We start from the raw sequence: 27,611 nt of genomic DNA on the forward strand, positions 1-27,611 counted from the left end.
AATCTCCTAATATACTTACGGGGGCTGGTGGCAAAGTTGCAAGTTTGTTATTAACAATATCTAAAACTGTTCCAGAGTAGGGTGGCGGAATATATAGGTTAACTATAATCAAAGGTTTGTTATAGAGGGTACAATAAAGAATAATGTATCGGCCATAATGGTCCGTAATTATTTGGGTCAGCGAGAATACAGTATTTTTTTTTATTAATATAGTTACTCCCCGGGCGTGATTGGAGAAAGTGGAATGGTACGACCATCCTACCCATGGACGTTTCAGAGAAAGGACTTTTTGTCCTGTCAGATGCGTTTCTTGCAATAAAAGGATGGAGGGTGCGTGCTTCTTAATATAGTTATGCATAAGGCTTCTCTTAAATTTGGAGTTTAGCCCCCTGATATTCCAGGAGATTATATTACAAGTAGCCATGATCATGGAGAGCTACATATGTGAACGGATGGGGCCTCAGTACCTGTACAATACTAGTGACCAGTGTGACCATAATAGGAAAGAAGATAAAAGTTAACATAACACACATAAAGCATTTCAGCGTTCCAGAAAATAAGTAAAATTTTAACATCCCCCCGGATCCCTCCCTACCCACCCTCCAAACATGGGTGGGTCTAGAACCCATAACAAAAGACCTGGAAGTGGTCATTACTGGGGTGCGCGCCCCTTCAAACCCAGAACTTAAACTAGTCAAAGAAGGAAAAAAAAAAAAAAATTTAAAAAGGAGAAGAAAATAAACAAAAGGGACTTGAACAGCCATTGTCCCTACCGGCCCGGTTATAGAGTAGGCTAATGGACTGCCTAATATAAAAAAAAAAAAAAAAAAAAAAAAAAAAAGGAAAATGTCAGACCCCATAATCAAGTAGTCTTGCCCCTCAGCTTGGAAGTAATCCGAGGACTTGATTCGTGTAGTCAGGTGTCACACTTCTTGTTACAGCAGCTTGCCTAGCTAGATGGAACAGAATATCTGCGTGTTGGTCCGGGAGTGGCAAGTCTCTCCCCCCCAATTCAGTATCAGGCAGATAGCTTAGCCAAGTCTACAGTAGACACTGGGGAGCATGAGATTATATTGGTGAAGGGTCGTTAGTAAGACTTAAAATTGCCTTTTTCAGTCTCTTCTCGGACTGTTGTCGGGGGCCTGTCTCCGTGGACCCCTTGCATCTAACCAGCTGTCTGCTTCTGATGGTGTTGCAAAAATATGTGAGCGTCCGCTATCTAGGACCTTTAGTTTAGCGGGGAAGAGCATATTATACTGGATCTGCGCCTCCCGCAAACGCCTCTTGACTCCCTGAAAAGTAGCTCTTTGTTTTTGCACTGCGATAGAGAAGTCGGGATAGAAGGAGATACGGGTGTTGTTGTATTGTATGTCCCCTTTTTGGCGAGCTGCTCTAAGAATAGCGTCTCTGTCCCTGTAGTTAAGGACTTTCAGTAAGAAGGGCCTCGGAGGAGCTCCTGGTGGAGGAGCCCTAGCAGGGACTCTGTGAGCTCTTTCCACTATGAACACCTCAGAAAATATATTGGCTCCAAACAATTCTTTCAGCCAAGTTTCGGTAAATTTTTCAGGAGTTTGTCCCTCTACCCTCTCTGGTAGACCAACGATCCTGACGTTGTTACGCCTATGTCTGTTTTCCAAATCATCTGTTTTGTCCAGTGCTGTTTGGAGCTGTTGCTGTAATCCTCGTATAGTGGTTTGCAGGGGAGAAACTTGGTCTTCTAGAGTAGAGACCCTGTTTTCGACCTCCGTTGTTCTCTCCCTAACATTCTGCAGGTCTTGCCGTATCAATGATACATCTATCTTTAGTTCTTCAAGCTGTGCAGTGGCTGTCGTGCGGTTTTCCAGTATTGCCCCCATCAGTTCAAGTAAGGGATTTTTTAATCAGTTTTTTTCAAAAAACTATTTTGTAGTTTGATTAAACGTGTTTAGGTTTTACTGGTCAGATTGTCAATATGTGGTTGATTTTGGCTGTGATAAATAAAAAATAGGAATTATTTTCAATTTATTCCAGTATTTGGAGGACTGTTAATAGATACAGTCATGACTGTATTCTGCGAAGGCTTCTTTTTTTCTTAAGTGCTTTGTGCTGTGAGATTTTTCTCTCAAGTGTTTTGGAGAAGAGTTCTGTTCTATAGCTTAAGAACCTGTGGACTCTTTGTTCCCTTTGTCTCCTTTGCACCTACATACTTCCCTACTTACACTGTTAGTAATTTAGGTTGCATATTGTAAGCAGAACCTTTACAAGAAACTGTATTTGAAAAGCACATACAGTTATGGAAATTGTACATGAAAAGCACATACAGTTATGGAAATTGTACTTGAAAAGCACGTATAGTTATGGACCTGTTTTCTGGGGAAGGCGTCTTTCTGTAATTTGGATTTCCTTATCATAAGTCTGCTATAAATAATTTAAACCCTGTAGGTTTGTTTTGCCTCCAATAAGGATTAATTATATCTTAGGATAAAGTACATTGAACTATTTTATTATTATTATTATTATTATTATTATTATTATTGAGAAAAAGAAAATACTTTAAATCATTCGAATTATTTAATTAAAATGGGAGATGACCTTCCCCAAATTCAGACCTTTCTTAATTAACGAGTTTACGATAATTGTTAGCATACCAGTTCAAGGTTTTATAAAGTAGAAATGGTGTTTCAAAGAAGATAGTGCTTGGACTTACTGTACGTGGTATACCGGCTACAGTCCGCATCTACTTACGTCACTAAAGGATTTTTAACTGAATCGTTTTCAGACTATTTTTATTCAGGCCTTATTTTGTGGTCCAATATTTGGTCAGCACCCCATAGCTCATAACAAGATCCATTAAAGGTCATTTGATCTTTCTGTAATTTGGAGCTCTATACTTTAAAGGACACATCGGGAGGGGGGGGTGTGGAAATAAATGCTGGCAGTGAGCAATATCCTTGCCCACATGGGTGACCATATCTGGTTTTTCACATGAGTTTTATAAATAGTAGCTCTCAAATTCAATTTCTCCTAGTTCTAGGGTCATCAGCTCTTAGCATCCTAAGAAAAAATGTACATGTAATGAGCAATTCTGATTCCAAGCCTTCCTTCAAGATTTTATTTATTAATCCAAATATATATTCAAAACCGATTGTTAAGATTATCTATATGTGAATGTTAGCAAATATTTTAGCAGAAGTTTTGCCAACCCTTATATATAGACTTGCTAAAACCATGGATAATGTAGATTTTGCAAAGTATGGGTGTTCTAGCAGAGACATTTGTCAGTATTGTCTATGGCAGGATATTTTCTAGCATTTGAAGCTACAACATATAGCACCTTGTGTAATTGCCTGTATGCTACAAAAAGCATCCGTAATTGCTGATCCTTGCCATCTCTCTGTGAGATTTAATAACCTATTCTGTCTTTTACAGATGTATTGGTGCCAGGCTCTGAAAAAGAATGCCTCTGGTTAAAAGAAACATCGATCCTCGGCACTTGTGCCATACTGCCCTTCCCAGAGGAATCAAGAATGAACTGGAGTGTGTTACTAACATTTCACTGGCCAATATAATAAGACAATTAAGTAGTTTAAGTAAGTCGTTTTGCACTTTATACATTTAGCAGCTTGTTAGTTGTTAATATGCTGTTATTTTACTTGTATTTTTTTGTTTAAATCTGTATTGTCTCTGTGTATAAAATATATAGTGAATAAAGTACCCCCTCTTGTAAAATATAAAGATATTATATACCGAGGAGTTTCATGACCATATAAAAACACGAGGCCGAAGGCCGAGTGTTTTTATACAGGTCATGGAACTCCGAGGTAACTTCTAATATCCTCATATTTTACAACTGGGGGTACTTTATTTATTATAATACACAAGTTTCAGTGAGTCATGTGACAGAAATGACATCAGAACTCGCCGTTTATAAGGATATAATTTACAAGATATTCATGGCTTTTGTGTATTATATGCATATTAGCGCTATATAAATAAATGATGATGATGATGATATTACACCAGTTTATCATGAGATACTGGCACTTTTGCTTAGCTTAAGATAGATAATTTTGGCTGCTGTTATTCTAAATTCACTGTACAGACAAAATTCTAAAAAATTTATAATTTAGTAGGGATGCACCTAATCCACTATTTTGGATTCGGCTGAACCCCCGAATCCTTCGCGAAAGATTCGGCCGAATACCGCACCGAATCCGGATCCTAATTTGCATATGCAAATTAGGGGTTGGAAGGGGAAACATTCTTTTACTTCCTTGTTTTGTGACAAAAAGTCACGATTTCCCTCCCCGCCCCTAATTTGCATATGCAAAATAGCATTTGGTTCGGCCGGGCAGAAGGATTCGGCCGAATCCTGCTGAAAAAGGACGAATCCTGGCCGAATCCCGAACCGAATCCTTGATTCGGTGCATCCCTATAATTTAGACACCAGTATCGGAAACCTATTTTATGCATGAAAATACAAGTAAAGCTGGCCATAGATGTTGAGATTTTAAAGATCTGATTGTCATCGTGAGACCACGATTATCTTGGAACGATCGTATGATCGTACGAATTGTCCATCAACTAAAAAGACCAATTTGCCAGGAAAACAAAGGGTAGCTGCCTGCTTGGCCCTGCAAACATAGATAGATTGCACTAGGACTGACAAAGATTTTTTAACCTGGCCGATCAATTTCCTAACAGATGTTGGCCAAAAAATCGTAAGATGTTCGATCGTTCGAATCCCACTAACTGCATGATAATTTCAAAGGATTGGTCGGACTTCGCTAAAATCAGTCGTTCAGCATGAGAAATCTTTGCGTCTATGGGAAGCTTAACTTGGAACATACTTAAGATTTAAAGGCCACAAATTGCAGTAGGTTAGCTCAAGGAAACTATTCATTTTTATAAAGTGCACATTTTGACTAAAATGGTGACATATCTATGCCTACACCAAACTACCAGGCTTTTATTGCTTTTCTAATGTTAGTCCTTTTTAAATTAAAAATATTTTCCTACATGTGATTAGGTACCAAGTTGAAACATCCTAAATGTGAATGCCAGTGATGTGATGACCAGTGTGCATAGGTTTACCAAAGTATATGTGTAGAGGCACCAAAATGAAAATAGTCCATATGAACTATGTTCACCATAGAAAACCATTCCTAAAGTTAAGTTTTGAATTTCTGAAAGTCGTTCAAAACCTGCATTTTTCCTTCCACATTTCGATAGTACCAACATAATAAATCTTAAATATGCATGCCAGGGGGCTTCTGAATGCTTTGGTTCTTAATGTACACATACAGTTATAAAGTATGTGCATTTTATGTGTACTAAAGCCACAAAATAGTAAGTTTGTGATTTCTAAAAATCCCCTTATATTTCCAGAAAGTACAGTTTCCCCTGAATCCAGAACAGGTAAAATGTACTAAAAACTACTGAACCGCAAAGCTACAATAAACAGCATTTTTTAAATAAAAATCTTCTAATGCATGCATTTTCCCCATAATATTTCCCACAATTCTAACTTAACAGTGTAAATATATAATTCAAAATGATTTTTCACCTAGTGAGATTTGTGGTCAAAATTGCTTTGTTTCATTTCTTTTACTATGTTATTGAAGTTTTATGGGCACAAACAAGCAATCAACAGCTATGTAGAACTTGGCAAACAAGCAGATCTTCACACCTAAAAGGTGTAGAACAGCAGGCACATCTCTTCTAGGTCCAGTGAGTGTGCCATAGGGATGACCATGTCCCTCAAGCAAAATTCCCAAACCTCATTGCTCGTTGCCTAAGGGGTTCTAAGCCCCCTCAAAAGCCGGCGATCTGCATCCAAACCAAGAAGTATCATTATTATAATTAAATGTCAATTAACAGGGTTAATCATCACGTTTCAATATTAGCAACCCTAAAAGGAATTTTTAATTGGACATTTCACCTTAAACTCTCATACTAGTTGACCCTAAACTCATGTGGTCTTTTTATGTGCACAATTTCTGACCAGTAACAATAAAAATGAAGTGGGTTTTGTATACATCTACCTTGAACTGGTAGATGTGTCTGCTTCAGAAACACTATAAAGTTTATATAAAAAAGCTGCTCTATAGTCATGGTGATAACCATTTAAATCGGGTTTAGACTGTACATATATTACAATGATTTTCGTTCTTGCGCAGGAAGATAAATAGGAATATAGAATATACAGGGCTATAGAATAAAAATAGCTCTCATTCTTTTAAATTTACAAAAAATATTTTATGTCAGGGAGTAGGTTTTATTTCACACAACTGCAGCTAAAAGTTGTATTCATTGAGCAGTTGGAAATCACAGTTGTTGTTCATTTACTAAACCTTCAATTGTTACAATCTTTTGGTGGATAGAAAAGGCTTTATGCTACCTAGAACAAAGATCTATGGTATGGAGCTTGGCATTTAAAGGGGACCTATACTCCAGAAATCAAAATTGAAGTCAATGTATTAAAAGTGGAATGAGTATTTGCAGCGCATATCTATTTTCTGTGTCTTTCATTGTTTCTGATATATTAGCAGCTTTATAGTACTAACATTAGGCTTTCATGTGGCAACTTGTGGAGACACAAAAAAACTTGCTATAAATAAAATCTGAAACCCAACATGCGATCCACAGACCCGCCAACCCGCATCTACACCTGCAATCCTCAGGTTACCCGCTTTTTTTAATGTAACCCATGGGGACTCTACACTCTGGGTTGATTTTTGTTTAACCTTATCTGCCAGTGTAAATAACTATTTGCCTACCTCTATAACTCCTAACCCTTAGTCCCGAGATTTAGGATAACAGTTCACAAGAATTTTAGTCTAAAAAGAACATTCTCCCAGCAATAAACAGGATGCATAAACAGGAAAATGTATAGAAATGTGTTTTCTATTTGTCAGGTAACAAAATCCAGCTTCTGAAGAATGCTAACTGTGGTATCACTATAAGAGCAACTACTGTTGTGTAATGTATTTCTCTTGTCTTCCAGGTAAATATGCAGAAGATATATTTGGCGAACTCTTTAATGAGGCACACAGTTTCTCCTTCCGAGTTAACTCTCTTCAAGAACGTGTAGACAGGTTATCTGTTAGTGTAACACAACTTGACCCAAAAGAGGAAGAATGTAAGTTCTCAAAGGCTTTTAAATATAGCATGTTTTAATTTCTTTCCTTCATATCTAGCCAGTGAAAATTTGAACATTTTCCCTTACCGTAATACAAAAATCGCTTGTTAAAAGGACAGACAATATATTCACAAGCTGACACAGCTGAACAGTTGCTATTGTCTGTAGCCAGCACATGAAATAGGTCATGTGGAATTCCACATTCCATTGCATTTAATATTCCAATGGAGGAAAGTATTACAGTAGCATATTTAGTTGATACAAATGCCCTGTCCTGCTTAATGCCTTTTAACATCTGTTTCAGGTAAAATAAGATTGTTTTTATACCCCACTGTTTAAGACTGTATTTTTTTATAACTTATAATTATTTATATTTTATTATAATTTTTTATATATAGTTATACAATTTCCCATCATTCTGGGATAGGTGACTTACTAGAACTGATCAAGAAAACAGCACTGCCAAAGACCCAAAATGCAAGGCATCCTTCAACTTGGCCAATATGTGGACATCGTTGTTCAACAGTTTTCCAGTGAATGAGCAGTTAAAAATGTGAAATACTTTAGAGATGTAAATTTTTAGAGAAAAGTATTGGTATCTCTGTCCAGCTTTCTGTATGTGGGTAGTCAAGTTTCTGTTAAAACCATTAACCATATTAACGTTTCCACAAAAAAAATACAGTTCACATTACATCTGCTTCATATAGTTTGGCCAGGCGTATATTTATTCACAAGGCCTTTGTTTACATAACTGCATTGTAAATAAAAAGATAAAAGGAACATTGAATTTCCTTAAATTACTTAGATAAATTCGGATTTTGATAAATTAAAATATCAGAGTATTTAAATAAAAAACGTCCTACCAAACTAGAATCCACCTTATTTATTAATAGAAAAGCACAATTTAATCGGATCGGCGATAAAACTGAGTGAAAATCCGAATCGTCAGATTTTCGTGCTAACTCCAGCGTAGACTACAGAAACTTCTAAATAGTATAGGGACCTTTCTCATTGACTTATTTACAACCTCGGCAGGTCTGAGATGGAGGATTTTTGGATTCTGACTTTTTCCATCCTCAAGGTATAATAAATCTTGAAAAAATTCACTTTTGTTTTCCACAAAAAATTTTTAATTTTATAGTAAAAAAACTCAACCTCTAATTGTTTTTCTGTTAAATTTCAATTTGTTACTTTAAGGTTGAAGGGACAAAATACATGTTTATAAGTGCTTAGGAAATTGAGTGACTGAGAAGTACTGTACATGTATAGGATCTCGTATCCGGAAACAGACTATTCAGATCTGAATTACAGGAAGTCCATTTTATACAAATAACACTAACTTTTACAAATTGTTTCCTTTTTCTCTGTAATAATAAAACAGTACCTTGTACTGGATCCCAACCAAGCTGCACAAATTAATATTGGTGACAGAACATATTGGCATTGGTAAGAGTGAGCATTTTGACTGGAGGTAGATTTAGGCCTACCCTGCTGAGCACTACAAACTTATTTTGCCTCATGTGGCACTGATTCCTTCCAGTCGTTTTTAAATGTGGGCCATGTAAAACTTCCTTTTTAATGTAGCAAATATTTGATGCCATTATTTTTATTACTATTTTACACCACATAATAATCTGGCCCTAATTGTCTGTAGGATAGGAATTATGAGTTTCCTCAAACAATATTTCAGTTATCAGATATCTGTGTTAATGCTTCAGGAAAGTTGCAACTGTTGTGCACTGACCTTTAATGTTTCCAGTAAAATCATATATAAAAATGCAATTGGGGCTCCTTGAGTTGTAACTAAGTGCTCTCTGTATGAGTCTGCCTGGGATGATCAAAGAACAATTTTGGAATACAGAGCATAACTAAAGGAAAGGCACACTAGAATGTCACACACTGCTGTGTGCTCCGGATGCCTGAGGAAGTAGCTGGATCTGCAACAAGAATAGCCTTTAAAAGGTGAAACTTACACAGAAGTCTTCCAGCAGTTTGTTGCTCTATTAACAATGGCTGCCCAGTAGGAAACTACATTTTCTAATCAAATGCTGTACATTTTCCAGTAATGTAACAGATTTTTCTGAAACCTAAATGTTCTGTTGGCAGTTGAACAGAGAATTCCTACCTATTCATGAGTAAGTTAATTTAGTTAGTTAATTTAACAATGCAAGTACTGTTGTTTTTAATCAAATAATCCAGAGTTAATATAGTTTAAGGAAACAGCAGCTGTTGTATTTAAGGAGCAACTGTTGGGAAAACATTAGGAAGCAGCTGTTTCTCAGTGCTGAAAGGTTGGACCTCATGCAAGGTTTAGTCTGGAAATAAGAGCCATGCATAAGTCTTTCCTCGCTATCACTTCCTAACCCATCATTTGAGTGGTAAACTAGTGTGCCACTGACGGTTAACCTGTTGGTATATGCTGTTTAAAAATGCACATTCTTTCATAGCTTACCTCTGTTTTGTTTTCTGGCAACCCAAATTTGTTATCATTGAATTACTGATCGGTAACACTGCTCGACGGAAATAGGATTGACCTTACTTATCTGTTACCTGATATTTCCTCTGCATTTTATTGTCACATTCAGTACTGAGATATTTTACAGTCCTTCTAATTATTTGGAGTATTTTAGGGCAGTGGCAGTATTACATTGTAATGCTTGTTGACAGGCATCAAAATGCTGTGATTTCATTTTTGATCACCAGTCACCTGACTCTTGAGTGTACTCATGAATGTGAGCAATTGCTATTTAAATGCATGAGGGGCATTTCCAAACTTTTTGCTACCTGCTCTCTCAGATGGAAATCACGGGGGGTAACACAACTCCCTGAATACATCGTTGAAGCATTCCCCTTAAAAATATTTTTTTTAAACAGTGCCAGTCTTTAAAGATTATAGATTAAGGAGTTTAAACTCATGCTACATATTTTGCCATACAATGTACCCCTTGTCCATATTTTTACTAGTTTACATCAATGATGCCTAACTGTGGCCCAAAGGCCAAATACAGCCATCCCATTCATTTCTTAAAATATGGACACCAGAAATTAAAATCTTTTTTTTTTCCATCAATCATAACATTGACATGCTTTTCGTAATTTTGTTATAAAGGTATTTGCCTTTGCATTACCTTTCTGATTCCCCGTATTCCTCTGTGAGGGGGCTGCCATATTTGTGCAGCAGTTGTCCACACTCTGACAGGGTGAGAAGGAACAGTCAGGATGTCAAAACAGTCAGGTATAGGAATGTAAGTAAAAATTATTTTAAAAAGCAGACCTGTAGGTACAGTGTTCGTATCACTTTAAGGGCTTCCGTGTTTTTTTGTTTTTTTTTTGTATTTCTTTAATTAAGGAAAAAGAAAGACATAATGCAATTTACAGGAATGGCAAAGACTGGACATCCCAGTCTGCTCGTGCAAGAAAAAACATTCATATTTTCACTTATTCCTGAGCAGAGAATACAAACATTCTTGTCGTCTTCATAATCTATATGTAATCTTGATATATGATGCTTATAAAATAAAGCATTAAAAGAAAAAAATTAAAAGAAATGAAAGAGAAGAGGGAGGGGGGGAAGGAAACTTAAAGGGGAAGTAAAGACACTATTGAAAGAAAATGCTGTCAAATAAAATAGCATTTGTATGGCTGAGTAGTGGCGGAGATTGCTAAATCGTATACCCGAGTTAGTGGGGGAGGTGCGGGAAGTAAAAGGATTATAAATTACGAATACTTCTATAAGGTTTCAGTGTTTTTTAATGACACAATCGGTTTAATACAATTTTGTCTCTAAACATTTGGCATATTGAAAAATTTGCACCTTTATGTGTGAAAATTTATTTATTTTTTTTAAACCTTAAACGTAAAATGTATTCAGCTCATTTTTTTTCTTGCATAAGTTATAGGGCACCTGTTTATGCCAACATTTCTCTTCATGCCTTCTACTAATTAACCTTGATAATAAATGGGTTTCCCTTGCCATACAGTAATTTATGCTGTTGATCTATGTGGTGCTTTTTATAGGCATTTGGGGCAGGTGGTGTTACATATTCATAAGACAGTTGATTTCCTAGGCAGTCAATAGGTCTCATTTTCATTGCTTTATCAATCAGAACCAGTTGAATGTTTCCATTAAGTAAGATTCAATTGATCCATTCAGTATTTGTACTGCAGAAACTCACTGGATTAATGTGTCCTCTTTTTCATATAAAAGGCTAATTCAAGGAAATTACACTAGACCTTTTTGTAGGGGTTCTTTTTGTGTGAGAATTTAGAATTTTGTAGATTAAATAAAGTAATTATTCAGCACATTCTGGTGTGATTATGCTGTTTTATAAGCTGCTCACAATTATTTTACAGTTAAATCCTTCTTTAGTTGCCTAAATCCTTTTGGTCCCAGAACAGTTCTATGGGTAAGGTATTCTTTGTAGAGCTAGTTTCCATTTAACACCTGAAGTAAGTATCGAGGAATATAGTCACCCAATGTAAATGCCTTCCAGTATGCTTTCAGAAGGTCTACCTTTATTCCTAATGTTTCAAAACTGCATGAGCACAAAAATGTAAAAACGGATTTGGCACTTGCTCTAATAACTGTAGACCCAATTTGCCCTACCTAGCACTGAATGTGTTAAAGAAACAGACTACATTGGTTGACCTTTCCACTGATATGGTCTGTATAGAGAGAGCAGCCAACAAGCACAAGTAAATAAAATATAAAACTAGGGATGCACCAAATCCAGGATTTGGTTCAAGATTCGGCCAGGATTTGGCATTTTTTAGCAGGATTCGGCCGAATCCTTCTGCCTGGTCGAACCAAATCTGAATCCTAATTTGCAGATGCAAATTAGGAGTGGGGGGAGAGGTAATTGCGTTACTTTTTGTTTGAAACAAGGAAGTATAAAAATGTTCCCCTTCCCACCCCTAATTTGCATATGCAAATTCGGTATGGTATTTGGCCTAACCTTTCGTGAAGGATTCGGGGGTTCGGCCGAATCCAAAATAGTGGAACTATAAAACAGAATAGGCCAAAAAGAAGGAGATCCTGTGTTAGGTTGGCATTGACTTGCCTCTTTGTGTAAGCCAGCTTTAGTATGAGCACAAATAAAGAAAGGCAAAGCCTATCTATAAATCTATATGCAGGATATGCTTTGAATTATAATTATTCTATTAAAGAAATGTGGACAACCATTTCAGTAGTACTACTTCAACATAAATATTTTTTGAGATACAAATGGCTAATGCTCGTCTGTAAATTGAAAATATAGCCATTGTCTTGTCCAGTTCAGTAACTCATGTTTTTCAGAGGCAATCTGCATGGTTTATTTGATAGTACACTATTAACATTTATAAATAAAACACAAGGTTCCCAGTTTAAAGACTGTATTTTGTAAAGTTTCCATGCTATATTGATCCCTATACTTACATTACTGCTTACCTCTCAGTATCACTGCAGGACATCACAATGAGAAAAGCATTTCGGAGTTCAATTATTCAAGATCAGCAATTGTTTCACCGCAAAACGTTGCCAATTCCTCTACATGAAACTTATGAACTATGTGAAAATCCTCCACCACTTAATATACTAACTCCCTACAGGTGAGTAAAATCTGGTTATATGTGCAAATTCTGCTTATCTGTGTTTTTATTTTTGTCCATTCATTCAAAGGAACTTGGGTTTGACCCGGAGACTCTGCAAATACCCTATTTCTAGAGACACATACAATTTGGCTGTGCATGGATGAAATAGTTAGTCTTGGCAAGTACCTTATTTCATTACATCCAGATCCTGCCACAGTATGCCCATCCCACAGCCATACACAGTATTGATTGTCTATTAAAGCACCACCCCTGGTGCAGCATCATTTGCATCATTAAAGCGATACTGTTATGGGGAAAACATTTTTTTTTCACAACGCATCAGTTAACAGTGCTGCTTCAGCAGAATTATGCGCTGAAATTAGTTTATCAAAAAAGCAAACAGTTTTTTTTTATATTTCGTTTTGAAATCTGACATGGGGCTAGACATATGGTCAGTTTCCCAGCTGCCACAGCCATGTGACTTGTGCTCTGATAAACTTCAGTCACTCTTTTTAATGCTGTACTGCAAGTTGTAGTGATATCATCCCTCCCTTCCCCCCTCCCAGCAGCCTAATAACAGAACAATGGGAAGGTAACCAGAAAGCCTCTCCCTAAAACAATATCAGCTCCCTGGTAGAGCTAAGAACAGCACTCAATGGTAAAATCCAGGTCCCACTGTGACACATTCAGTTACATTGAGTAGAATAAACAACAGCCTGCCAGAAAGCAGTTCCATCCTAAAGTGCTGGCTCTTTCTGAAACCACATGCCCAGGCAAAATGGCTTCAGATGGCTGCCTACACAACAATATTACAACTAAAACAAAATACACTAGCTGGTTCAGGAATGAAATTATATATTGTAGAGTGAATTATTTGCAGTGTAAACAGTGTAATTTAGAAATAAAAACGACATCATAAAAATCATGACAGAATCCCTTTAAGCCCATGTCTGCAGTGCTGCTACAGTCCTGACCCAGAGCACCGAGCTGCTTCTCTTCTCTGGTTTATTCTTGCAGTCAGTAATAAAGTTGTTATATGTACACAACATTTAAAACCTTCAACATGTACACACATTTACTTATACTGATGTTTTTAAAATGCTTTTTGGAAATAGTGCAATGCAGCAAATAAAATAGATTTAAAAGAGTGCATCAATAAATTAGTCATAAAAATTACAAAACACGAGCCACTGAGAGAAAAGGAAAAAAGCTTCCCGAGTTTTCAGTCTTAATTGGATTACGGATACCTGCTGATCAAGGACAGCAATTTGGCAAAAGATTTTGTAACCATGTTTTAAAACAATTGTAAGCAACTGAATACTGCACAAGTGCACTGTGCTTAATAGGATTTATTTTGCAAGTCACCATACACTTTACTATATAAAGAATAATATCCTGCAATTACGGTGTAAATTGTTTTATTCCATAATGCTTTTTTTCAACTTTGTTATTTACTGCTCAAATCTCACAAATTGCAATCTGTGTTCTTTTGATAAAAATGAGCGACCACATAGCACAGCACATGGCATCCAACAGATGTCACTAGCTGACGGCTGTAATTTAAATATGCCAATTAGATTGATATAATGTGCTGTACTTTAAGCCTGTTATGTGTGTAATTTTTATGCTATTAAGTTCTTAATTTCTTATGTATCTTGATGGCTTTGATTGTTCATGTCCAAGACTATATAGCTTTGATTTAGTTATATCAGGTAATGACCATGTCATAGCAATTGAAAGGCTGTATTAACAGGGCTTGAGGAGATTATTACATATTTTCTAAATAATGTACATCCCTCTCCATTCTCACAAAATTATGGTATACTGTGTAAATTTTTTTACACATGCTGATTTCCTGGAAAAGCGTTGTTTCTTTTAACATCAAAGTTGACACCTATTTGGAATGATATATTGAACAAATCTATAATCCACTTAGTATCCCCTTATATGGTGCAAAATATTGGCAATATTCTGTTCTTTGTTATGTTGCTCATAAAATACATCACTGTTCTTTTTATTTGCAGAGATGATGGCAAACAGGGCTTGAAGTTTTATACCAATCCATCGTACTTCTTTGACTTATGGAAAGAGAAGATGTTGCAGGACACGGAAGACAAGCGGAAAGAAAAAAGAAAGCAAAAAGTATGCTGCTGTGTGATTATTTTTGAATATATTTTAATTAACGATTTTCATTGTTGTAGTGCTCATATATGATGAGTTACTGATAGTTTGTTGGTGCTGGGCTATATAAGCTCGTTTTGTGTAGTATGGGTCTACCGTCTGGGAACATAACATAAAATGTTTTGTCCTAATTGTTTAGTAAAACATTTGTTGTTGCCTATTTAAGGAAACATGTGTAGAAAGTAATCATGACCAGCTTAACCAAAATCCGAATCCTGCTTATCTGATGGCCCAGACTTTCCTGGGTGGATCTGCCCAGCCTGCATTATGTAATGCACATTTTCTGGTATGAGGCCAGAGGGCTGTTTATGACTGATGTAATTGTAATCAATCGATGATTTAAACTTTTTACTATGTTTTATAATCAAGATACTAAGTGGTGTTTTTCGCTTACAGCAAAAGAATATCGATCGTCCTCATGAACTAGAAAAAGTGCCTCGGGCTCCACATGACAGGCGTCGCGAATGGCAGAAGTTGGCTCAGGGATTGGAATTGGCTGAGGATGATGTAGATCTCCATCTTCATCATAAGCATATAGAAATCGCCAATGGACCAGCTTCTCATTTTGATACAAGGTTTGTTTGCACTGCACTTTTTTTTTAAAATCAGTTATTTTTTAGCTTTGTTATCATTTATCCTATTGGACCATTTCTAATCAATTAGGACTTTTAGAGTTTTTCTGATTTTTTTTCACTAGTAATTGTCTGAAAAACTGAGGTTTCCATATTCTTTACCACATTGGTCAAGTTGTTTTTTTTTCCTCCCCAGTCATACTTTTTATATTCAGATCTTTTTTCTTTTTTTTTTAAAGGTTTTTATTTTGCATTTTATAACAATAAACAAACAGACATTATATCATGCGTGGTATATTCAGATCTTTTAATAACTTTAATAGCATTTGTGATTTTAAAAAAGAGTTTAATTGTGGTTTCTAAAAACACTAAAATTCGACCTGTATGACAGTTTAGCTCAGTTTGGGTGATCCTAAATATACCTCTATGCCTTTGGCTAGTCTAATAAGCCATAAGTACAAGGTACAATATAAAGTTCATGCCTTATCCTTTGTAAGTCACTATATCTACTCTGATGTCAGTAGTAAAATCATTAGAAAAACAAATACTTTTAAAATACGTTAAGCTATTAAAAGCAAAGTATTAATAAGAAATATTATGAAATGTTGAAACTGCTAAAAAAATCCAGTGGTTTGAGTGTACACACAATGCTATGTGTCACTTGACATTAACTCACATACTGAGCCTGATGGAATTTAAAGGAGAACTAAAGCTAAACTAAAGACTTGTTGTTTGACTTGAATGTTGTTTTTGGCTTATGTACAAGCCCAAGGCAACCACAGCCCTTTAGCAGTAACGATCTATGTCTCCAAAGATGCCCCTGTAGCTTCCCATCTTCTTTTCTGATGATTCACTGCACATGCTCTGTGCTGCTGTCACTTACTGAGCTAAGGGACTCACTTACAATAAGTACACACAGAATATAAATGTCACAATATCAGACTGATTAGTAATTAATACAGATAATTACTACATGGCAGCACAGAAACCAGTGCACCTAGCATGATTATCAGCCTTGTATTTACAGGCCAACCTCGTGTATTACCGTATATACTCGAGTATAAGCCGATCCGAGTATAAGCCGAGGTACCTAATTTTACCTACGAAAACTGGGAAAACTTATTGACTCTAGTATAAGCCTAGACACAACTACAGCCCTGTCTCCCAGCAGCGCACCTTCCGCCAAAGAGACTCTCCCAGCGATCGACCGGACTTCTTTGCAAAGTTGATGGTGACAGAGAATTGTGCAGAGAGTGCTGTGTGTCATAAAACCATCACTGATCTTTCGTATAACCAACAGATGGCGCTGTGTGATATTGCAGTTACTGTTATTCTTTGATATAACCAACAGATGGCGCTGTGTGATATTGCAGTCACTGTTATTCTTTGATACAACCAACAGATGGTGCTGTGTGATATTGCAGTTACTGTTATTCTTTGATATAACCAACAGATGGCGCTGTGTGATATTGCAGTCACTGTTATTCTTTGATATAACCAACAGATGGCGCTGTGTGATATTGCAGTCACTGTTATTCTTTGATACAACCAACAGATGGCGCTGTGTGATATTGCAGTCACTGTTATTCTTTGATACAACCAACAGATGGCGCTGTGTGATATTGCAGTCACTGTTATTCTTTGATATAACCAACAGATGGCGCTGTGTGATATTGCAGTCACTGTTATTCTTTGATACAACCAACAGATGGCGCTGTGTGATATTGCAGTCACTGTTATTCTTTGATACAACCAACAGATGGCGCTGTGTGATATTGCAGTCACTGTTATTCTTTGATATAACCAACAGATGGCGCTGTGTGATATTGCAGTCACTGTTATTCTCTGATACAACCAACAGATGGCGCTGTGTGATATTGCAGTCACTGTTATTCTTTGATATAACCAACAGAGGGCGCACTGTTATTCTTTCATAAAACCAACAGAGGGCATTGTGGGATATTGCAGTCTCTCCCCAAGTGAACTGTTGGTATAGGAATGATTAAAAGTGACTGCAATCTCGGCTACTGCCCGCTGACCCGAGTATAAGCCGAGGTAGACTTTTTCAGCACATTTTGGATGCTGAAAAACTCGGCTTATACTCGAGTATATACGGTATTATCTGCTTGATAATTTGTAACAACCCATAAGATAAGCTTCTCAACAGCTGCTCAGAGCCCACTGAGCATATGAGTGTCGCAGACACTTTCCAAGATGGTGACCCCCTGTGACAGGTTTGAAGTCCTGGATCATTGCTGCTATTGAGAAGCTGAAACTTTAGGCTGGTTCAATAAGTGCAGTATATAAAATATGGCATTTTTAGCCATTTTCTTTTAAGGGGTCCTGATAAGATGCTTCAAAAGAGTGAATCCGGTTGGTGCCTCATCTAAATGGTGCATTCTTTTTATTACTAGGGGCTTTTTGTAACATGTTCAGTTATGATGCTCATCAGTTTCTTTACCATGTAAAAGTCACCCATGCAACACTGGCTGGGCATTTTTAAGGCAGATGTATACCCAAACTGTGCAATCAAACGTACAAATTAAATTTCAAGTCTATTTTTTACTTTGTTTTTAAGGCCACAGGCATATGGAGAAAACATTGATGGACCATTCTCACTTGCAGCGCTACCATACAGTCAGATGAATGATTTTCTGAACAGAGTTGAAGACAGGGTGTTGGTGAGACCTCATGAACCACCACCGCCTCCACCAGTGCATGCCCCTGGGGATGGAAAGGCAATGCCTCAAATTATTAGGTAAAAATTAGAATTTCTTTTAACAGTTTAACATTTTACACAAAATATTGATACATGTTTCTTGGGTACTATGTAAACTGACGCCTAACCATATTTTCGCAATTACCAGCTTTTAAACGGCCACTAAGGCCACAAATAGTGCTTGCTGTGCAGATCGGTGCTCTCATGTGTACAGTAAACAACTGTGGCTACCCAACAGTCCTAGGGCCATGGTACCGAAAAGTTTCAGACAGCAGTTTCAGTGTCACAGATTAGTATCTGGAACTATAAAAATAAAAAAAATAAATAAACTACCACTGCTTTACAAATACATGTGGAGTGCTAATACAGACACATACCTTCACACAGTAACCCAGCCAATGAGTTTGGACAGTCAGTGAGTATGATCTCAGAGACTAGAGACTTGCTCTGCATAGAACTGAACTTCTAGCATAAATATACACAAGTTCTTTTAGGCAGAAAATTATTTTTTTTTTGTTTGTTTTTTTAACGGTCCTAATGTCTTTCTTATATCTCTTTTTTTTTAGTGCAACACCAGGATTAAGTGAAAACAGACCACAGTCTCCAGCCATGGGTAGAACATCAGGCTTTGCCAGCCCTTCTCCTCCACCACCACCTCCTCCGCTACCTCCACCTCCTCCACCTCTTCCATCTGCTCTTTCAGCTTCCTCATTACGATCATCAATATCCTCTACTCCTCCCCCTCCAATCCCACCACCACCACCTCCACCACCTACAACCATTCAGACTACTGTTGTCCCTCCTCCACCAACACCCTTGCAAATTGCTCCTGGTGTTCTCCACCCAGCTCCACCTCCTGTAGCACCTCCACTTGTACAGCCATCTCCTCCTGTTACACGAGTTGCTCAGATCAGTGAAAATGTTCCAGCTCCACAGATAGAACCGCCAGGGCTTCCTCCACCACCTCCTCCTCCACCTTTACCTCCTCCTGGAATGCGACCAGCTTCCCCTGTTGCTGTCCCACCTCTTTCTCATCCTGCCGGGGCAGTCCACCCTGTTGCTTCTATCGCACCTGGTTCTCATGTTCCATTATTGCCCTCATCTCCATCACAAGCCCCTGAATCTAAGAGGCACCCCTCAACACTCCCAGTCATCAGTGATGCTAGAAGTGTACTTCTGGAAGCAATAAGAAAAGGTCAGTACTAATTTTAATGGACACAATTAAAATATATTGATATTAATAAAAACTGTTTGATCTTAATAAGTATTAATGTTAATTTTACTTCTTAAATGGGTCCTCCTTACAAAAAAAATATTGTAGCGCAGTAAGAGAAAATGTAATTCTGAGCAACTTTCAATATGTGGTAAAGTCCTTTTTTATAAGATATCATAAATGAATAAGCCCTCATTTTATAGGCAATATTGAATAATATATGTTGCTGGTTTTTAATTAATATTGTGTTCAAAAATGCCCACTTTATTTGAGCTCCCCATAAATGTTCACTGGTACCTGTCAGCACTGTTACAATTAGAAGACGCCTATGTGAAGCCTGCTGAATAGTTTAAAATTTGCCAAAGAACACATTGGCCTAAAGAGAAATGCCACAACATTTTGTGGACTAATGAAAGCAAGATTGTCCTTTTTGGGTCTAGGGGCTACAGACAATTTGTCAGAAGACTCCCAAACACTGAACTCAAGCCACAGTACACTGTGAAGACAGTGAAACATGTGGCGCAAGCATCATGATATGGGGATATTTCTCATACTATGATGTTGGACCTATTTATCACATAACAGGGATCAGTTTGAATACATCAAATTCTTGAAGAGGTCATGTTGCCTTATGCTGAAGAGGAAATGCACTTGAAATGGATATTTCAACAAGCAAACTCCAAAACACACCAGTAAATGAGCAACATCTTGGTTCCAGGCCAACAAGACTGACATTATGGAGTGGCCAGCCCAATCCCCAGACCTTAATCCAATAGAAAACTTGTGGGATGACATCAAAATTGCTGTTTCTAAGGCAAAACCAAGAAATGCAGAAGAATTGTGGAATGTAACAGGTGCCAGAAGTTGGTCGACTTCATACAACACAAATGTGCAGCAGTTCTCTGAAACACTGCTTATACAACTAAATATAAATTCTGTGATTCAATGGAAAGCAAAATCTTGAAACATTTTTCACTTTATACAGTGAATGTTTGAGTTTGTGAAGAAGAGTGCAGACACTGCTATTTTTTTGAAACAGCCCAATATTCCCTTTTCTTCATTTTCGGTAAAGGAATACCACATTTATTTTTCATGTTTGATTTGGAATAGAGTGTATAGTGTTCCCAATGCATTTGCAAGTATGAAAATAAAAGCTATTATAAGGATTTTGTGCTTTAATCACTTTTTTAAACAGTGCTATTATTCTGAACACAACTAGATATATTGAAAGGTTGCTTGGAGTTGCATTTTCTTTGATTATTATGCAAAAAAAAACATTTTCAGGTTGAGGTCCCTTGTTATTATTTATGTGGATTTATTTTTTCATTAAGTGGAAGTATTTGTAGCTTCTCCCTAGAAACCCAGAGCAGGGTCATACAAACGTAAGCTCCTGTGAGCAGGCTGGGGGTATAATAAATTTAAAAAATATTTATATATTCTTTAACCCTAAGTATTTCAAAGCACTGTGTAACTTGCTATCGCTATATAAACAATGATAATATAATATGAACTAAGTGAATGTGGGGTCTCAAGAATATATATACATACAGTTCTCACTTTACATAATTTTATATACAGTCATCTTATTTGATCAAACATTAATTAATGGCTGCATGACATGTCATGCTATACATATAGTTTATGCTATACTTTTATGTGAAAATATTAATTTTTTTTTTTTCCAAACTGGTGTATTGATCCAAATTCCTTCAATATGCACCTATATATAGTCGCTAAATAAAGTTTGTTTTTTTTGTCTCATTTCTTTATAGATTGTGATGGCCCACTTAGTCTTATTGTGTGATTGCTGTTGCTTGTTGATTTGTCATGTATTAATCAATTGTGTGACTCTTTCAGGAATTCAACTTCGCAAAGTAGAAGAACAGCGCGAACAAGAAGCTAAACATGAGCGCATTGAAAATGATGTAGCCACTATCCTCTCACGGCGCATTGCTGTGGAATATAGTGATTCAGAAGACGAGTCGGAATTTGATGAGGTAGAATGGCTAGAATAGATCATATCTGATATAGATATAAACTACAAACTGGAATGCAGATGTAAACTGTGGTGCTTGTCCATTGAAAATGTTTGGTTATTTCTAGTGTTTTGTATCTCTATTACTTTACATCACCAGACTAAATTATGTTTTTGTACTTTTAGTTTTACAGTAAAACTAGAAATCTTGACATTTTTGGCTTTTTACACTTCTTTGGAAGATTATCATTTCCTTTCACTAGACCACTAAGTATTACAGTTGGGCAGCTGTCAAGTTGTAGAATAGGAAGGGTATTATTTTTTAATGTACTACTTGTGCACTTTGTGAATTTTAAGTTAATGAAGGAAACCAGAGATTGAAATTCCAAGGGCAGCTTGTATCTAACTATAATGAGCCTTATTTAATTTAAAATGCATTGTTTTTACAACCTCGTTGTCAGATCCCACTGCTATACATTAGGTCATTACACTGAGAAAATAATTTAAAATTAATAGAAATAAAAAACAATTCTACTATTTTGTTTTGTTTTTTTATGGCCTTATGAATGCTAAGTTTTTTATGTACATGTTGTATGGTACTATTTTGCCTGTACACTAAATAAAAAAAAAAAGATCCATGTGAAATATTATTTTAAACATTCTGTGTAACTTATGTAACTGTTAAGAACAGTTTGAGTTAATAAATTCATCATTTTAAATGGACATTATTCCTTGTTTTTATTAGATTCTAAGCTTAAGATCAAACATTACATATTTATACAAATTCACGCCACATGCTTTTTCACCCCTCTTCTGCTTTTGTTCTCTATTTCTCTATCTAGAAAAACTGGCCATGTAACCAAAGCTTGCCTATTTTTTTCTGTTCAAACTGGTTTCAAATTTGAGTATAATGTACAGTAGACATATATAACCAACTAACTGATTTTGAGCAGGTTAGGTGCTGTCAAGTCAAACCATCAGTTGTTATTGATCAGTTAACACAAATTTGTATAGAATAAGGTGGATTTGTAAAAGGTGTACTATGATATCCACCCTACCACCCTACCAACAGAAGCTGCTATCATTCAGATTTGTTTCCTTTAAAGAAAAGATGCTTCATCATGTTGCATCAGAAAAGTGCACCTGCCAATAAAACCAAGCATAAAACAGCAGCCAGGAAGCTACGGATCTCAGCTCTAAAAGTCATATTATGCATTGGCATTTATGAAGTTACAGTGCAGTATGAATAAGGAAGAGCAAGCATCATTGTGCAGCTCTAAAAAGTTCCAGTACATGCAAATTATATTGAATTTGGACCAGTACCAAACAGCAAAGTGGACAACTGAGCTTGTTTATTAAAGGTATACTATAATGGAAAAGAACAGAGTTGTGCTGTGTAAGAAAATATTAGCTTTGGACATGATTTTTTTATATCTGTTTGCAGATATTTAACAGATATTAGGGGTTGCTTATTTTCTTGATTTTTTTTCTTTGCCATGACTAGATATTTTGTCTAGAAACAGAAATTGTGCTCTTGTAAGGCACAGGAAGATTTTCCATACTGGCTAGCATAGGTCCAATAAAACACTTTGTAATCTGCTTCAAATAGTAGATTGTAAATGTGCTGGTAAAAGGATTTGATAATTGTAGTGGAAGTTTGAAAGAATGATCAGTGACAACTGTGCTCATTTTATATACACACCAATCTCACCTTTATTTGCTAATTTTGCTATAGTCACTATAGTGACTATAGTTGGGAAGGGTGGGGGCTTATGTATTTTGTGGTCACAGCCTCATTGCACCCCCGCCTAATAGTTTTTAAAAATAAGTGGTAAGCAAAACTTTTCCTTGTTTGTTATAGTTTATACAGGAGCAGTGACCAGCTCCATGTTGTAGCCCCCACCCTTCCCAACTATAGTCAGGTGATCCCACTGGTGTCTAATAAAAGGGCAGCCAAGTTTGGGAGTTTTACTTTGAAAGCAGCTAGTAAGTTGCAGGTGAAACTTAATCCCTTTGTAAAATGTTTAATGAAGCAATAGAATTCATAATGAATCAGATGAAATTTGAGCATTGGACTGGCCAGATATGGGATGACTTTGACGTAGTTGGCCAGCTTAAATATATTGCAATATATGGACAAACAATCCCTGTTTTGTTTAAAGTTTAAGGCATTTTTTAGTAGCGGTAAGCACAAAATGTCTATGTCTTAAATATATTGATAATGGGTTGAGTGCAGAGGACTCTTATATTTGTCTATATATATATATATCTGTTTGGATACCGGCACAACTTGTGTAGAGGTGTAAGTTGCCTGGGTGCAAATAAAGCCCAAAAGGATAAGTATATACCCTCGCACTCACAGGTCTTACAAAGAAATAACGGTGTATATAAATAAATGATGATAATGGTGTTTATTAATCAAAAATAAGAACTAACATTTCGTCTAGCACTGTAGCCTTTCTCAAAGTGCACTAAACAACAAACCGTTACCTTTTAAACCCCCAGTGGCCGGAAAGAGGAATTTTACATTTTAAATTTTAGCTTTACTTTGTATGTTTATGTTGTGAGCACAGCACTATGATGTCATCAATTCCTCTTCCCTGCCACTGGGGGTTTAAAAGGTTACTGTTTGTTGTTTTGTGCACTTTGAGAAAGGCTAGAGTGCTAGCTGAAACGTTAGTTCTGATTTTTGACTAATAAACACCTTTATTTCTTTGTAAGACCTGTGAGTGCGAGCCTCCTTCTATATATATACAGTATATATATATATATATATATATATATATATATATATATATATATATATATATATATATATATATATATATACTGTGTATATATATATATATATATATATATATATATATATATATATATATATATATATATATATACACAGTATATATATATATATATATATATATATATATATATATATATATATATATATATATATATATATATATATATATATACATATACAGAACAGACTTGTATCCGTTTTAGGAAGTAAATGTAGCCACTTGAGAAAGAAACAAACTTTTCTTCATTATTGTGCGCTTGTCAATTCTATCTCTAAAAACATAAGAATAAAATCCAGATCAATTAAAAAATAGCATGCAAATCATACTCTTTGTTCAGGCCATTTGGGACTATGGTTTCCAGGCGGCGCATCCAGAAGGCTTCATTTTTTATTTATTTATTTTTCTTACATCTCGATAGCAGTAATCATTACAATACCACAACACTGTACAGGACAGAGCGTTAAGTACACTAAAGTTATTAACAACAAATCTGGATAATCATCTGGATATCCCTAGATCCCAAACATTCTGCATTTTCTAACCCTGTAATTGTAGGGAACAAATAATGTATGTTTAGAGAGGCTTAAAGTGACCCCATAAAAGTGAAAAGCTTTCATAAGCTCTTTTATCGACAGGGCATCATGGCCGAGAGAGGATTTTCTCTGAGCCCACAGCATCAGATTATTATTAATTATTATATATTTATTAAGGAAACTGTCAAACAAGGAAAAAGTTGTATAACTAACTGCAGCTCTGCTTGGCAGCTTCTAAAAAACACAATTTTGCCTGCAATGTAAACCAGAATAGCCTTGCATGGAAAAACATTTCAACCACCAGAGGTTGCTACAAGACTTTGAAAGAGTGATACTTTTTCTGTTAAAGGAATTGTTCAGTGTAAAAATAAAAACTGGGTAAATAGATAGGCTGTGCAAAATAAAAAGTGTATCTAATATAGTTAGGTAACCAAAAGTGTAATGTATAAAGGCTGGAGTGATTTCATGTATAACAAGTCAGTCAGATCACTACTTCCTGCTTTTCAACTCTCTTGGTTTACACTGACTGGTTGCCCTGGCTACCAGGTAGTAACCAATCAGAGACTTGAGGGGGGGCCACATGGGTCATTTCTGTTGCTTTTGAATCTGAGCTGAATGCGGAGGGTCAATTACAAACTCACTGAACAGAAATGTCCCATGTGGCCCCCCTTCAAGTCGCTGACTAACTCAGAGTTATAGAGCTGAAAAGCAGGAAGTTGGATTCTGGCTGTTTTATTAGACATCCAGTCACTCCAGCCTTTATACATTACACTTTTGGTTAACTAACTATATTAGAAACATTTTTTATTTTGCACAGCCTATCTATTTACACAGTTTTTATTTTCACACTGAACTATTCCTTTAAAAGAACTTGAAAGGGAACAACACCTCCAAAAAAGTATGCCCTACACAGAAGAACAAAAAAAAGCTATGGCCTTTATGGCCATATAGACCTGTAGCGGAGTCATCAGAGAGACATTTTTCTGAGCCATTATAGATTTTACATACTATAGAATTTGTTTATGGGGTTTCCAAGTTGAAAACAGGCATAGTTCAAATGTTATTGCTTAATATATGTAAGCAGGTTTTCTAAAGTTTTTATAATAATTTGGCCAGTAGGGTTTCTGTGCACTGGGGCATATGGATATACAGACTATATATCCCTTCAATATAGTGTGATAGTCCTCTCTTCTACAATGAATGTAGATTAGGTATTTATTTAATCAAAGATGTGATTTAGGATTCAAGAACCACGTGACTTTAAAACTCTGGGCAATAAATGGAAATTTTTTGTTGTTGACGATTGATGATTCCGGCTGCAAAGAGGAAGTAAAATGTACATACAGAAGGTACATAGAGTAGGGTTTGAGGAATTTGAGACTGGGGTGGGGCACCCATGGGTGGCAGCCTTGGTGGGTTCCAGACATCCCAATCCGACACTGCTGGGGGGTTTGCATCACAAAGGCACCCCCCAGTGAATTTGTACCAAGACCATACACTTAGGGGCCGATTCATCAAGCTCGAGTGAAGGATTCGAAGTAAAAAAACTTCGAATTTCGAAGTGTTTTTTGGGCTACTTCGACCATCAAATGGGCTACTTCGACCACGACTTCGAATCGAAGGATTCGAACTAAAAATCGTTCGACTATTCGACCATTCGATAGTCGAAGTACTGCCTCTTTAAAAAAACTTCGACCCCCTACTTCGGCAGCTAAAAGCTACCGAAGTCAATGTTAGCCTATGGGGAAGGTCCCCATAGGCTTGCCTAAGTTTTTTTGATCGAAGGATATTCCTTCGATCATTGGATTTAAATCCTTCGAATAGTTCGATTCGAAGGATTTAATAGTTCGATCGAAGGAATAATCCTTCGATCGTAGCATTTGCGCTAAATCCTTCGACTTCGATATTCGAAGTCGAAGGATTTTAGTTCCTAGTCGAATATCGAGGGTTAATTAACCCTCGATATTCGACCCTTGATGAATCGGCCCCTTAAACTGTATGTAGAATATTCAAAATCAAACCCTTGCAAATTACAAATAAATCAAATAATTAAAGATAAGTCAGGGGTTGGAGTGCCCAACGTTTCTGGCAGGGAATGGCCTGGGTCAGCAGGGCCCACCAAATATTTCCTTGGTGTCTGGCCGGCCAGGTCTGACCCTGCCCCCGAGTGAATAAAATCACTCACCTGAGCAATGAGCATTGTGCCTTCATCTCTGACCATGTCACTGCAATCCTTTTCACTGTCCTGGACAGCCCACTTGCAAAGTAATAAAGCTAATATTTAAGTTCAGATTTTTACTTTATTGTGTATTCATGCTATTTAGGACAAGGAAAAGGATGCATATAGCCCCATGATGCTCAAGAGGTTGTACCCCAGGTCAGTGCACTTATTCAGCATCAGCCAGGGTTCTACGGTGTACCTAAAACATTGGCATCCACACTGAATTTGTGTTGACTTGTTTAAGACCATATGCATTTTATCTTCACTTTTTATCTGAGATTTTTGAAATAGTTAAATTTTTGTTGTGCTGCTCCTATTTCATGACTAGTGTTGAATGTCTAGCAATCAGGCAGGCACTGTCAATTACATGCTATCAAAAGGCCCATAGAAATATAATTAAAAACCATACACGATAAACAATGAAGATTAACTGAAAAGCTGCATTAAGTAGGTTGTGTTATAAAATATTACACATTTATATAAATCTGAACAGCCCCTTAAATCCCTAAATCCTAACTAAAGTCACATTTTAGTCAAGGCTACATGCTTGATGCTCTTTATCAAACTGATCACTGACCTGGACAATAGGGGACTGATAAAAACAGTGCTTATGATGTAAATCGTATCACAGTAGGAAACAGAAGTGGCTAATGTATTCTAGTAAAAATAGACACGGACAAATATATTTGATATGTGTACTGT

At 36.5% G+C, this 27,611-nt stretch overlaps 1 protein-coding gene across 2 annotated transcripts in view; it reads left to right on the forward strand.

The window, feature by feature from the left end:
- The window catches only part of wasf1.S (WASP family member 1 S homeolog), a 44,717-nt gene extending 22,643 nt beyond the window's left edge, over window positions 1-22,074 (forward strand). For both annotated transcript variants that reach the window (NM_001092819.1, XM_041564017.1), the window contains 8 exon segments: window positions 3,409-3,569; window positions 6,986-7,120; window positions 12,556-12,709; window positions 14,716-14,833; window positions 15,269-15,447; window positions 18,023-18,202; window positions 18,730-19,358; window positions 21,234-22,074. In NM_001092819.1, the coding sequence (NP_001086288.1) occupies window positions 3,437-3,569; window positions 6,986-7,120; window positions 12,556-12,709; window positions 14,716-14,833; window positions 15,269-15,447; window positions 18,023-18,202; window positions 18,730-19,358; window positions 21,234-21,391 (1,686 nt within the window). In that variant the 5' untranslated portion in view covers window positions 3,409-3,436 and the 3' untranslated portion in view covers window positions 21,392-22,074.
- The last annotated feature ends 5,537 nt before the right edge of the window (window positions 22,075-27,611 follow it).

This window comes from Xenopus laevis, chromosome 5S (assembly GCF_017654675.1).
Source record: "Xenopus laevis strain J_2021 chromosome 5S, Xenopus_laevis_v10.1, whole genome shotgun sequence".
Classification (NCBI taxonomy): domain Eukaryota; kingdom Metazoa; phylum Chordata; class Amphibia; order Anura; family Pipidae; genus Xenopus; species Xenopus laevis.